The sequence below is a fragment of the Schistocerca piceifrons genome, chromosome 4 (assembly GCF_021461385.2).
Source record: "Schistocerca piceifrons isolate TAMUIC-IGC-003096 chromosome 4, iqSchPice1.1, whole genome shotgun sequence".
In the NCBI taxonomy this organism is placed as follows: Eukaryota; Metazoa; Arthropoda; class Insecta; order Orthoptera; family Acrididae; genus Schistocerca; species Schistocerca piceifrons.
The window spans coordinates 202218352-202233597 of NC_060141.1; the positions used below are offsets into that span (position 1 = coordinate 202218352).

The following is a 15246-nucleotide window of genomic DNA, read 5'->3' on the forward strand; positions in this document are numbered from 1 at the left end:
TTCGACCATCATCAGTTATTTTGCTCCCCAAATAGCAAAACTCATCTACTACTTCGAGTGTCTCATTTCCTAATCTAATACCCTCAGCATCACCTGATTTAATTAGACTACATTCCATTATCCTCATTTTGCTTTTGTTGATGTTCCTCTTATAGCCTCCTTTCAAGAGACTGTCCATTTCATTCAACTGCTCTTCTAGGTCATTTGCTGTCACTGACAGAATTACAATGTCATCGGCAAACCTCAAAGTTTTTGTTTCTTCTGAATGGATTTTAATTCCTACTCCAAATTTTTCTTTTGTTTCATTTACTGCTTGCTCAATATATAGATTGAATAACATCGGGGATAGGTTACAATCCTGTCTCACTTCCTTCCCAACCACTGCTTCCCTTTCAGCCCCTCGACTCTTATAACTGTCATCTGGTTTCTGTACAAATTGTAAATAGCCTTTTGTGCCCTGTATTTGACCCCTGCCACCTTTAGAATTTGAAAGAGAGTATTCCAGTCAACATTGCCAAAAGCTTTGTCTAAGTCTACAAATGCTAGAAACGTCATTTTGCCTTTCCTTTATCTATCTTTTAAGATAAGTCATTGTGTCAGTATTGCCTCATGTGCTCCAACATTTCTATTTAATCCAAACTGATCTTCCCCAATGTTGGCTTCTACCATTTTTTCCATTCGTCTGTAAGGAATTCGTGTCAATATTTTGCAGCTGTGATTTATTAAACTGATACTGATAGTTCGGTAATTTTCACATCTGTCAACACCTGCTTTCTTTGGGATTGGAATTATTGTATTCTTGTTGAAGTCTGAGGGTACTTCACCTGTCTCATACATCTTGTTCACCAGATGGTACAGTTTTGTCAGGGCTGGCTCTCCCAAGTAGTTCTAATGAAATGTTGTCTATGTGTGGGGCCTTGTTTCGACTTAGATCTTTCAGTGCTCTGTCAAATTCTTCACACAGTATCATATCTCCCATTTTGTCTTCACCTATGTCCTCTTCCATTTCAATAATATTGCCCTGAAGTACATCACCCTTGTATAGACCCTCTATCTACCCCTTCCATCTTTCTGCTTTCCCTTCTTAGCTTAGAACTGGTTTTCCATCTGAGCTCGTGATATTCATACAAGTGGTTCTCTTTTCTCCAAGGTCTCTCTAATTTTCCTGTAGGCAGTATCTGTCTCACTCGTAGTGATATATCCCTCTACATCCTTACATTTGGCTCTAGCCATCCCTGTTTAGCCATTTGGCACTTCCAGTCAATCTCATTTTTGAGATGTTTGTATTCCCTTTCGCCTACTTCATTTACTGCATTTCCTCCTTTCGTCAATTAAATTCAATATATCTTCTGTTACCCAAGGATTTCTACTAGCTGTCATCTTTTTACCTACTTGATCCTCTGCTGCCTTCACTGTTTCATCTCTCAAATCTACCCATTCTTCTTCTACGGTATTTCTTTCCCCTGTTCTTGTCAATCGTTCCCAAATGCTCTCTCTGAAAACTCTACAACCTGTGGTTATTTCATTTTATCCAGGTCCCACTTCCTTAAATTCCCACCTTTTTGGAAGTTTTGTTAGTTTAATCTACAATTCATAACCAATAGATTATGGTCTGAGTCCACATCTGCCCCTAGAAATGTCTTACAATTTAAAACGTGGTTTCAGAATCCCTCTCTTACCATTATATAATCTATCTGAAACCTTCCAGTGTCTCCAGGCCTCTTCCATCTATACAACCTTTCTTCATGATTCTTACTAAGTGTTGGCTGTGATTAAGTTATGCTCTGTGCAAAATTCTACAAGGCGGCTTCCTCTTTGATTCCTTACCCCCATTCCATATTCATCTACTACTTTTCCTTCTCTTTCTTTTCCTACCATCGAATTCCAGTCCCCCATGACTATTAAATTTTTGTTTCCCTTCACCATCTGAATAATTTCTTTTATCTCATCATACATTTCTTCAATCTCTTCATCCTCTGCTGTTAAAAACCCTTTTCAGGGATAGGTAGAAGTATCAGATTGAAATTTATGCCACATAATAGGGTCTAAGATCCCTCGACGATGTAATAAATTGAATCTTCTGTCATTGCAAGCAAAAGATATGGCCATTTATGTCACATATCTTGATACTTGCAAACTCACTCATCAGAACCTATAAGGTAATTCCTCTTGACATAGACTCATGAAATTTGGAAGAAGCAAGGTTCCACAGAACAAGTAAAGAAAAAAAAAAAAAAAAAAAACTTCTTAGCTGACTGACTGCCCTTCCGACTGTTAAATGCACTTTTTTGGGAATGGGTAGAAGTATCTCATTGAAATTTATGTCACATACTAAGATCTAAGATCCATTGTTAGTGTAAAAAATTGGAACTTCTAAGTCACAACTGTCAAAATATATGGTCATTTACGTCACATATTTTGACCCTCACAAACTCATTCATAATATTATATTAATACATGGTGTCTGTTTCTTTGAAAGAGCAGACACCACACAGATTCCACAGCTGTGAAATACTATATGCAAATGGAAGGGGAATCACTGCTGTCAGCTGCAACAGGACATTAAGCGGAAACAACAGCAATGAGTGACAATGTGTACTTGACTGGGATTTGAACCTGGGATCTCCTGTGTACTAGGCAGATGCAGTAACCACTGTGCCATCTGGGACACAGGGTTGTCACAACTGTATGCACTATCTCAATATGCCTCGTGGCTGATCCACTCTCCTGCTGAGCACCATCTATCTGCAATCCCTCTCCATTATACTCCCGTTGACTACTCACAGATCCTCATAGGAGTCGGACGTCTTTCGTACATTCGCACTGGTGAAAATGGACCCATTTCCCACCCAGGCATTTTTGCTCATCGCCACTGATTCCGTTTAATGTTCCGCTGCAGCTGACAGCAGTGATCCCTCTTCCATTTACATATAGTGTTTCACAGCTGCAGGATCTGTGTGGTGTCTGCTCTTTCGAAGTAACAGACACCACACATGTATATAACTGATAAGCCTGCCTGGAGAATGGATCCATTTTCTTCAGTGAAAATGCATGAAAGATGTCCAACCTCCTGTGGGAATCTGAGTAGCAAACGGGAGTATAATGGACAGGGACTGCAGATAGATGGTGCTCAGTGGGAGTGTGGATTGGCTGCGAAGCTTACTGAGATAGTCCGTGCAGTTGCAATAACACTGTGCCCGGGAAGGTGCAGTGGTTACTGCACCTGCCTAGTAAGCAGGAGATCCCGGATTAAAATCCCAGTCTGGTACACATTTTTGTTCATCACTGCTGATTCTGCTTGCTGTTCCGCTACAGCTGACAGCAGTGATTACCCTTCCATTCTCACTCATAATACCTATAAGGTAATTTCTGTTGACGTAGAATCATTAAATTTCGAAGAAGCAGGGATTCACAGTACAAATAAAGGAAAAAAAGTCATAAAATCTTTAATTTGTAATTACATCACATGAAATATATATTTATATCAAAAGCGCTGGCAGGTCGATAGACACACAAACATACACACAAAATTCTAGCTTTCGCAACCAATGGTTGCCTCGTCAGGAAAGAGGGAAGGAGAAGGAAAGACAAAAGGATATGGGTTTTAAGGGAGAGGGTAAGGAGTCATTCCAATCCCGGGAGCGGAAAGACTTACCTTAGGGGGAAAAAAGCCAAACTTCAGCTCATGCTAGTTTCACTGTAGATCAGAGCATGTGTACATTTCTGCATTTAATCCTCCTGTTTTGAAGATAGCAGATGTCAAATGCATAAATAAGCAGTAATTTCCACCTTTTTTCGGCATCTCTACCCAAGGTCAGTAATATATATATATATTTTTCCCACGTGGAATGTTTCCCTCTATTATAGAAATATATATTTATTTTGTCGTTTTTCATCTGACTTCAAACTTATAATATTCTCGAAAGTCTTGGAATTTCCAGGACTGATATCTTGTTAGTAGCAATGTTGATAACAGGCAAAAGTCCTCAAGACTCTCAATTTCCAGAATGGATGAGCTGTCTGTATACATAATTAAGTTTTTACAGAAGCCTCAGAGCACGAGTCCTGCTCGCACCTGGCCGATATTTTTTTTCTATGCCTTTGCTTCTTTATCATCATTTATCTTCAATTATTCATTTACATTCAGTCAGTTTATGAGGTTGCTTGTGTAATTTCACCACCTCCTCCACTGTGCCTTTCAACCCCTGCTTCTCCCTATTCTAGGCAACCTTCCATGAACTTCCTCTACCTTCCATTCCTGCCTTTCCAGACTTCAGAAGCCAAACTTCAGCTCATGCTAGTTTCGCTGTAGATCAGAGCATGTGTACGTTTCTGCATTTAATCCTCCTGTTTTGAAGATAGCAGATGTCAAATGCATAAATAAGCAGTAATTTCCACCTTTTTTCGGCATCTCTACCCAAGGTCAGTAATGTGTGCCACTGAGCTGATGTTCAGCCTTGTGTTGGTTGTTGAAAGAAATGTTCATCACCAGTATTTAGCCAGCTGTGGGAAGAGGTTGCTACTTGCTCTTCATTTTTCAGAAGATTCTGAGCAGTTTAAGGTTCATCATTCAATTCAATTTTACTGGTTTGTCTAGAATGATTGCACTTCATCCAAAAAAGGTCAGAAGCACCATTTTTGAGAAAAATGGTTGGAGTAGCTGGTCTGAAGCACCGTATACATGTGAATAGGAATACTCTATGTTTGTGGGGTTGGTAAAAGGGGAAGGGGATGTACTTAATAACAGATGTAGGCTAACTGCTTTTTGTCTCATGTAGTTGTAGTTTTGAAATACTGAAGGGAGTTATGGGATAACTTAGTCATGACTAATGGTAAATATATTTATATACTTTTTGTGAGCTTCAAAATTTTCATCACCACATGTGCAGGAAAGTAATATCTTTTACAGTAGCTGTGTTTATTATGCAATAGCTGTTGTCTAGAACCAAGGTGGTTCATCTTGTATGTCTGCATTTGGAAGGATGTGTACATGTATCAATAGCTTCGGATAACTGATGAGGATTATTTGGAAATAAAATGTTGTTTTGGTATTAAGTCAATTCATATCTTACTAACTTGGAAGTATACAAAAATTGTCATAATTTTGAAACTATTTAATACAACCACGTGTAACTGTTGTAACTGAACAGATAAAGTTTTCGTGTGGTAAGACAAATGCCAATACCAATTTTCATCTACCAGATGAGGACTTTATGGGTATTTCTACAGTTAAATCACAGTCTCAGGTATAGAAATGCAGCTTACAAGAAAGAGAATGTTCTTGGAAAGTCTTCATAGCTTAGCACGTTAGTTTTTATGACCTCAAACTTTGGTTGTTGAAATTGTTTCCCTGGTGAAACACTGCCATACAAAATCTGTTATTTCTCATGATATGTGGAGGCCCAGTTGTTGACCCTATTTATTTATTTAATTTTATTTTTTCCCCACACCACCTGAAAAAATGATACAATGTTGATATTTGAATACTACAACATCCTATTTAAAATAAGCAAAAACAACATGTCCATATGTAAGGGACCAATGACACTTTTTATGGACTGAATAGCAACTCCCTATGAATGCTCCACGTCTTACAATAAGTGATTCAGACAAACTACTTTTGCATCCTTTGAACACTTAGTTCTTTGCACCGTATGCATCTTTTGGAAATTGGGTGAGTGGTGTTCATAGGAGATCCAATGTGTGATCAACAGGCGTTTTCTAAGTGCTTTTTTCACCTTGTTTTAAGAGTAATTTGTGCCAGTACAATGCATACTCATGATAAACTTAAAAAAAAAGGTAGCAGTTTTTTGGTTGATGCATTTTAGACAAAAGCTAACACTTTTCTCTATTGATGAGATGAAACAAAAAATCAGATTCATACAGAATATTGAAAGGCAAAAAATTTTTAAAAAATTATTATAATGATGTTTCATATGTACATTTGCAATCTGCAAGCCACCACATGGTGTGTGGCGGATTACATAGAAAACTGCTTACACAAAATTTTAGAGTGTTTAGAGGAGATAAAAAGAAACAATTTTCTGTGAAAAAATGTCACAGGTACATTGTTTTCTCATTAGGAGTCCTTGAAGTTTTGATGCTAGTCAGAAGTGGTTTTCCAACTGCTATGTGATGAATATTGTAGAGATGGTGCTAACCGTCTATGGATTTCTTTTTGTGGGAGGGAGGTGAAGTGTTTGGTGCACAAGACATCGGTATACACTCAAGAAGACCCCGTGGCCCATTTATCTGAAGCTGATCCATTATTTATTGCAACATCTGGTTGTTTTGAGCATTTTAGACAATCATTAGCACACAGATGCCAGTTGTGCTTTAATATAGATGGCCATCATCTCTAAAACAATACTCATCAAATGACAGTTTGAGCACTTTCTCTGATCATCACTGCATTCAGCAGGACGACGGTTCAATCCCACGTCTGGCCATCCTGATTTAGGTTTTCCGTGATTTCCCTAAATCGCTTCAGGCAAATACTGGGATGGTTCCTTTGAAAGGGCACGGCCGACTTCCTTCCCCATCCTTCCCTAGTCTGATGAGACCGATGACCTCGGAGTTTGGTCTCTTCCCCCAAATCAACACAACCCTCTGGTCATCACTAGCATAAAACCTTCATATACCTCTAGCAGTGAAATGGAACACCTACGACATTTTTCTCACACAAAAATTTGTTTCTTTTTATCTAATCTAAACATTAAAATCTTGTATACATAGTTGTTTTACACTCTACGTACTATACAGACACACTGTGTGTTATACTATTGTCACATAAGAAGCTGAGTAGCACTGTGGTGTAGTGATTATGATACTAAACTGTTGCATGGAGGGTCATGAGTTCAAAACTCGCCTGGACTGTACGATTTTAATTTCCATACTCGGTTTGAGTGCATTCTAGGAGTACCCACAAATGTCAAGAATTATTCTGCTGGAAGGTTCTGTAGCTGTATATATACTGTATGTGTTCTGGCCGGAGGCAGTTCACTCTGCGCCCCTGTATGTGCAAGTGCTGAATGAACCTTCTTCTACGTGACATTATTCTGGTGGACTCGCTGTGAGCCATATTCAACAGCCGCAGTCTATCGGAGACAGAAGAAGAAGAGGATGTTACGATGACAGCAAGTATGTGCCACCACATGAGACATCCATCCGGGTTCTCTGGTGACGATGGCCAAGATCTAAACAAATGGCTGAAGGTATATGAGCGTATAGCCAAATTCAACAAATGATGACACCGTGTGTTTGGCTAATGTATTCTTCTACTTGGAGGGCCCTGCCAAGCAATGGTATGAGAACAACGAGGAGAAGTTCACAAGCTGGGAAGTATTCCAGGCAGGACTGCGCAAGTATTTCGGCGACACACAATGGCAGAAGTGCAAGGCTGAAGATAAATTAAAATGCAGGGTACAGTGTCGAGAAGAAACTACAGCATCCTACATTCAAGACATCTTGGAGCTGTATAAAATAGTGGATCCTAGAATGAAGGAGGAAGATAAGTTTGCACATCTCGTGAAGGTTGTTGCTGAGGACATGTATCAAGCCCTCCCTACTCCTGAAGGAGGTTTTGACAGCAGACGACTTCAGAAAATGGTGCCAGTATTTCGAGACAATGTATCAAAAAAGAATTATGCAAGAAGTTTGAATGGCTTCCAAACTTCATATTGATGTCTGTGATGGAGGAAGCAACTGATTTCACAACTGTACTTCGTCAAATAGTGAGAGAGGAAGTTCAGAAGGCACTTGGATTGCACGGTGAGCAAAAACCCGAGATGCTTCAAGAGGTCATAAGGGAGGAAGTGGAACAGACATTGAACCCAATCTCTCGTCCTTCATTTCCCTTTAAAACAGTGAAAAAGTTGAGACGCAGGCAGAGTTACATTCCTACAAAGCCGCATGAGGAACATGTTTGAGCACCAAGGAAGATTGACGTCTGGAGGACCCAGGATAACCAGCCAGTATGTTTCCACTGCGGACGATCGGGACATGTGGTGCGCTATTGTCGAGAAAGGCAGTGGATATTTGATGATGCCCTTGCCAGAAGACAGCAGACTGATATTATCCGACACCAAATCCGGGACGACGAAGGTGAACAAGATGATGTGGGGGCAGGATGATGAAGGTCTCCATTGCCGCAAGCTAGCTGCTGGAGAGGACACTCCTCCACAAAATGATCTAGGTCTCCATCGCTGTTTAGAAGCTCCACCCAATGACCTAGCCGCCACAACCTGGAAAACTAAAGGGTGCGACCTTCCTTGGAGGTGAGGCTGCTGAAGAGAAAACTCCTCCGCTTTCGTTCACTACATCTACATCTACATCTACATCTATACTTACGGTGTGTGGCGGAGGGTACTTATTGTACCACTATCTGATCCCCCCTTCCCTGTTCCATTCACGAATTGTGCGTGGGAAGAACGACTGCTTGTAAGTCTCCGTATTTGCTCTAATTTCTCGGATCTTTTCGTTGTGATCATTACGCGAGATATATGTGGGCGGTAGTAATATGTTGCCCATCTCTTTCCGGAATGTGCTCTCTCGTAATTTCGATAATAAACCTCTCCGTATTGCGTAACGCCTTTCTTGAAGTGTCCGCCACTGGAGCTTGTTCAGCATCTCCGTAACGCTCTCGCGCTGACTAAATGTCCCCATGTTGAATCGCGCTGCTTTTCGCTGGATCATGTCTATCTCTTAAAATGATAGTGAACTACGTCAATATCCTCATGGATGGCCAACAAACCCAAGCTCTTGTGGACTTTGAAGCATCATATTCAGTCATTTCGGAGGAGTACCATCGCCAGTTGCTGAAAACCGTATTCGTCAACAACAAAACATCTCTCCTGAAGGTGGCTAATAGGAAATATGTAAAACCTATAGGAAGATGTACCATTCAAGTGGGTATAAGTGGCCATAGATAGCCCTTAGAATTCATTGTCTTACAAGAGTGTAGTCATGACGTCATTCTCGGATGGGACTTATTGAAAACTTCTCAGGCAATTATAGATTGTGGTCGCACGAAGATTATGCTAGGCGAGATGAGATACTGTGAACAAGAAGATGCACATTTGAGTGTGTGGAGACTATGTGTGCTGAAAGAAGTGACCATTCCTGCATTCAGCACTAGAAAGGTAACTGTCACGAGTCGTGCCATGCATCAACCCGTGGATCTTGTAGTGGAATATAAGAGAAGAATACCACTGAAGAATAACTTGGTCATCCCAGCCTCTGTCATCTCGTTTAAGAACGGATTTGGTGAATTGTGGATAGTTTACTGTCGCTGAGAACCGCAGATCCTTCCAAGACCTGTGTGCGTAGCAAATGCTGAGCTGTTAATTGAAGAACAGCTGAGTGTCGTAGGAACCTCCTGAGTCTGTGGGCGAAATTAGCACTACCACTATGAGACAAGATCTTCTAGCTCGACTATCACCAGATCTCACTAAGGAACAACAGAAGAAGCTACTTGCCATTTTTCAAGAGTTCTGTGAATGATTCAGTCCATAGGCGAAGAGCAAATTAGACAGATCAACGGTGAAGCACGGAATTAGCACTGGAGACCATCAATCAATAAGCCAGAGAGCATACCGTGTGTCAGCAGTGGAACATCAAATAATTTGCGATGAGGTAGAGAAAATGATGAAGAATGACATCATTCAGCCTTCACAGAGCCCATGTTCATCACCAGTGGTCCTTGTCAAGAAGAAGGATGGCAGTTGGTGCTTTTGGGTTGATTACAGGAAGCTTGATAAGATAACTAAAAAGGATGTTTACCCTCTTCCACGAATTGATGATACACTAGATTGTCTAAAGGGGGCTAAGTTTTTCTCAACCATGGGCATGTACTCAGGATACTGACAAATTGAAGTAGATGAGGCTGATTGTGAGAAAACTGCATTCATCACCCCTGAGGGCCTGTATGAGTTTAAGGTAATGCCGTTTGGTTTGTGTAATGCACCAGCAACTTTTGAACGGATGATGGATAATCTTCTAAGGCACCTGAAGTGGACGATGTGTCTTCGTTATTTAGATGACATTATAGTGTTTTCAGAGACATTTGATGAACATATAAAAAGACTGAGGGCCTTTCTTAAGTGTCTCCAACAAGGTGGACTGAAACTTAATCCAAGAAAGTGTCTTGTGGAGCAAAAGAAATCAAAATACTTGGAAACCTTGTGTCAAACGAAGGTGTGTGGCCAGACCCAGAAAAGGTGAGATCTATAACAGAATTTCCTATTTCTAAAAGTATTAGAGATGTGAGAAGCTTCCTCCGATAGTGTTCTTATTACTGTTGTTTTATGAAAGACTTTTGTATCAAAGCCAGACCACTCCAAGAGTTATTAAAAGCTGATGCTAAATTTATCTGGGGTGGAGCTCAACAAGCTTCTTTTGGTGTGCTGCGAAAAGCTATGACGACTGACCCTGTACTTGGTCTGTATGATGAGAGAGCACCTACAGAACTACACACAGATGCCAGCGGGTATGGGACCGGTGCTGTTTGGGTGCAAATTTCGGTTGGAAAAGAGAAGGTTATAGCCTATGCTTCTAGGATACTTACAAAAGGTGTGAGAAAATACTCAACTACAGAAAGAGAATGTCTTGCTGTGATCTGGGCCATGTGCAAATTTCGACAGTATCTCTATGGATAGTCATTCACAGTTTTTACAGACCATCATTCACTTTGTTGGTTGACAGGCCTTAAGGGTCCAGCAAGATGACTCACCATGTGGGCACTACGTCTTCAAGAGTATGACATTACAATAGTGCACAAAAGTGGAAGAAAACACTAAGATGCCAACTGTCTCTCAAGAAACCCTGTGCAAGACCATCAAGACTTTGATGAAGATAGTGATTGTCTCGCTGCACTCCAGGATCTCTCTGCTGAACAGAAGAAGGATGCCAAGATATCTCAAATTATGCTTGCCTTAAATTGGTCAGAGGATGTGAAAGGACAATTTAAGGTAGTTAATGAATTACTTTGCAAGAAAAACTTCGATCCGTTTGGAAAGAGGTGGCTCCCAGTGATTCCTAAACACATGCATTCACTGTGTGTCACACTGTCTAGAGTGTCAGAGGAGAAAGGCAGTTCCTCAGAAACTACCTGGCCAACTCATACTGGTTCCACCAGCCGAAACGCCTTTCCATCGTGTTGGGATTGACCTCCTCAGATGATTTCCAATGTCTGCTAGTGACAGTAGATGGAATATTGTTTGCACTGATTATCTGACATGCTATGCCATTACAAAAGTCGTGAAAACAGCCGAGGCATCCGGGGTAGCCAAATTCATCATGGAAGACATTGTATTAAAACATGGTGCCCCAAGGTCGTTAATTACAGATCGAGGGAAAGTTTTTCAATCGCATCTTGTGACAGAGATAAACCATCGGTGGAACATTACTCATCTCCGACGACTGCCTACCATCCGCAAACTAACGGGTTTACTGAACGCCTTAATAAGACCTTGGCCGACATGCTATCAGTGTTTGTCAATGTTGAGCAGAGCAACTGGGATGAGGTGCTACCATTCGTGACGTTTGCCTACAACACCGCCAAACAAGACACCACAGGATTTACGCCATTTTTCCTCGTGCATGGGCGTGAGGCAACTATGAGGATGGACACTGTGATTCCGTTACAGCCTGATCACATGGACGACGACTACATCGGCCAGGTGTTAACCAGAGCTGAGGAAGCTTGGCAGTTAGCTCAACTCTGCATGCTGCAGACTCAAGAAAATGATTGCTGAAGGTATGACACGAGCCACCGTCCTGTTGTCTACCAGCCTGGTGACCTCGTCTGGATCTTCACGCCTGTTGAGAAGGTTGGTCTCTCTGAGAAGCTCCTCAGGTGCTACTTTGGACCTTACAAGGTTGTAAGACAAGTGTCGGATGTTCCTTATGAAGTTGAAGATTTCAATGCCGACACAAGACGACGAAAGGTCAGAGATACGGTCCATGTCCTCCGAATGAAGCCCTGTAAGGATCCTGCAACCCAGGGTAAATTCGAAGCTCCAGCGACAGGCAACAAGCGGAAAGGGGACAAAGGGCGTAGCGGCAACAGAAGTTCTAAAAAGATCACCGCCAGGGTGAGAATCAGTCATCGGGAGTCGGAGTATGCAGGACTGATGACGTGTTCCCGGACTAGGAGGACGTGACATCGAGAAGCTGTTCTCTTAACAAGGGAGCAATGTCGCATGAGAAGCTGAGTAGCACCATGGTGTAGTGGTTATGATAGTGAACTGTTGCATCAAGGGTTGTGAGTTCAAAACTTGCCTGGACTGTACAATTTTAATTTCTGTACTCAGTTTGAGTACATTCTAGGAGTATCCACAAATGTCAAGAATCTTTCCACTGGAATGTTCTGTAGCTGTATATATACTGTACGTGTTCTGGCCAGAGGCAGTTTGCTCCATGCTCTTGTATGTGTAAGTGCTGAATAAACCTTCTGCTATGTGACACTATATTATATGTTCTCAATTAACAACTGCCTTTTATTCATTAAATTTAATACATTTTTTGTTCACATCAGGTACAGGTGTTTTCCGATCTGGAGTCTGGAAGCCTCTAAAGGAGTGGGAGAAAGCTGACATTGACAATATAATGTCAGCAGCATTGAAATTGCGTGATTTACTTCACAAAACCTCAGAAGAATCCAATACTTTGAAATTAAATGTGAAAGTTTTTGCAGGAGATAAAACTTTGCAGATATTGAAGGTAATTTTTGAATTTGATTATATGACTCATATTTGGAGATACTTCAATTGTTTTAAGAATAGTTCTTGGTTGTTAAACTAATGTAAAACAGATTTCGATGTACCTGCTGGATGGGAAGATGACTTCGGTAACATGTAGAAGGCACAGTTGCTGTTGATGTTTGTACTGTGATCTCTACTCCAGTCACGTCCATTGCATTTTCATCTCAGTTCTAGTGCCCTCAATTGCTTTTTTAAGTTGTTAATTTGCTTGTTCTTTTGCATACCATCTCTGTTAATTAAGATTTCACCTGAAGCACTGAGGTGTGATGTCTCAAGTTTTTCCCGCTTGATTACATGATGGTGTGCTTCAGCCAAGGTGTGGTTCAGCCATCGCGTGGTTCAGTCAAGTTGTTGTTTGCATTTTATCCACAATATTATTACAACTGATCTAGACATCTTTTTCAGGTGCTGTAAGTTTTGTGATATGTATACTCGCAGTTCTGAAGATGATGACTGCATTGATCATCAAAACATTTTGCATAATGTAAAACCAGTAACATGGCTGAGCACCCAGAAGCACACCACTTTAAAGTTAATTATATGGAACAATGTGTAAGGATAGTTGCCACATTATCTAATATGCAAAACCAGGTTTCCATGCTGGTGGGTTGAGCTGATGTATGACATCTAAATTGAAATCACTTCACAAAACTGAAATCACTCCACAGTCTCCACTCCTTCATACATATGACAGCATCAGAACTTACCGTTGGAACAACCTTCATAGATCAGCATTGAATTATATGCAAGGTTAATTTGGTCTGTGATATGGAATCCAAGTAAAGAAAATAACATGTTAGTCAAATTTGCTAGCAATTACTGCAGAGGCTGTTAGAAGTAATGTTGCTTTTCTGAAGACATTTTTCTAATTCTAATTAGCTGTTACAATAATTGTCCTTGCAGTGGGATCTTTTGGCCATTGTAGCGGCAGAGTCCCATTATGCCAGTAAACGTCCTAATTAAAGATAGCCAGAGCTGGTGTCAATTTAGTATTTGACATCTCCCTTGTTTATGCATAATGACAGCATTAGTTTTGTTGCCATCTTGACCTGTAGTTGGTGATCAGTTGAATACTTTGCAGTTGGACTATCTGTTGTTGTGTCACAAATTTGCTGAGGTACATAGTTTACCAGTTCCCAGGTTTGTTGCCAGGTTTGTTGCAAGTGAAAAAGTTAATTTTGTGTGACAATGCGGACAACAAAGCAGTCTGGACAGAATTTACAATGAACAGTTTTTGTGGGACACAGTGTGGAGACGGAGTGCTCGCTTGTTATTGGTGTTTCAACTGGCAGAATGTCAACCATCACTCCAGCATGATGAAAGTGCTTGACACAGAGGACAGGGGGAGGGGAGGGAAGGAGTAGCAATAAGTGCTTTTCCTGCTTACAGTTGTCAATGTTGGGGGAGAGCAGCTTTTTGTTTACATTCCATCTGCTGTACGGACTCATTGTTTAACTGCGCACTTTTACTTTACTCATCTATTGCCAGGAAGGAGGAGCCAACTGACAACTATGTTGTATGAATATAAACTGGATTCTGATGAGGATGATGAGTACTGTCACCCTGTGAGAGACATATATGACACTTTCTAATGTTACTACTGTCTCAGCAAATACAATTTCAAAACACTGAGCCTCATTATATATTTTTCGTGTTAGATGTTTGTGTATTTGACGTACTTCCTACGGGAGAGATATGTGTCCTTTGCTTCAGGAGTCATATGCTTGTAGTATGAATGTAGGAATTTGTGCTTTTATTAGTTTTTGGTATTCCGCATCAAGTAGTAATGCTGGAGTGGGACATGTGATAGCCATGAAAATAATTTGTTGATGTGTGCAGGAAAAATTCTGGCTTTTGTTGCTTTACAGTAAAGGGATAGACTTGTTGATTTAATCTTGTTGCACTTAATTTGCAGTTGTTCCAGGAAGAAGGTCGAAGTGATTTTTCTGAGTTGACAGAACTACTGCAGGTATCAGCTGTGGAACTGATCAAGTCTAATAAGCAGCTATCAGATAATGAGTTTGAAATTGTATGTGAAACATCAGAACATCAACTATGTCCAAGGTGCCGACGTTATACCTCTAAACAAAAAGATGTGCTGTGCTCCCGCTGTGAGAAAATAGTATCAAAACAACCCCTAAAACAAGTTTTATGCAGCTAACAGTGTATTTATTTGTATTTTAATTAGTCTCATGAGTGATACAGTGTCTTTTTGTGTTCAGTGTGTTATGTAAGCAATTGTGTATTCACTATTTTCTCTTGGAAGAGTTATTCTTTTCTGTAATTTGATGTTATTCATTTTTTTTAAAAAAAAAAAAATCCTGTGTGTTGGTGATCTTGGTAGCAGAGAGGTTAAGTGTTGAACCACAAGTCCAGAGTCACAGTTTTTGATTCGTGATTGCCCATAGAATTTTGCCTGGTAGATAATGTGACTATCACCTGCCATAATGCAATGTGAAGGTGTAGAGATATATCCCTTCATGAT

General features: G+C 40.6%; 1 protein-coding gene across 1 annotated transcript in view; it reads left to right on the forward strand.

Moving 5' to 3' along the window:
* The window catches only part of LOC124795032 (isoleucine--tRNA ligase, mitochondrial), a 103224-nt gene extending 88179 nt beyond the window's left edge, over window positions 1–15045 (forward strand). The window contains exons 16-17 of the mRNA XM_047258809.1: window positions 12536–12720; window positions 14677–15045. Coding sequence (XP_047114765.1) covers window positions 12536–12720; window positions 14677–14922 — 431 coding nt within the window. The 3' untranslated portion in view covers window positions 14923–15045. The remainder of the gene's footprint in view (window positions 1–12535; window positions 12721–14676) is intronic.
* Window positions 15046–15246: the final 201 nt, after the last annotated feature.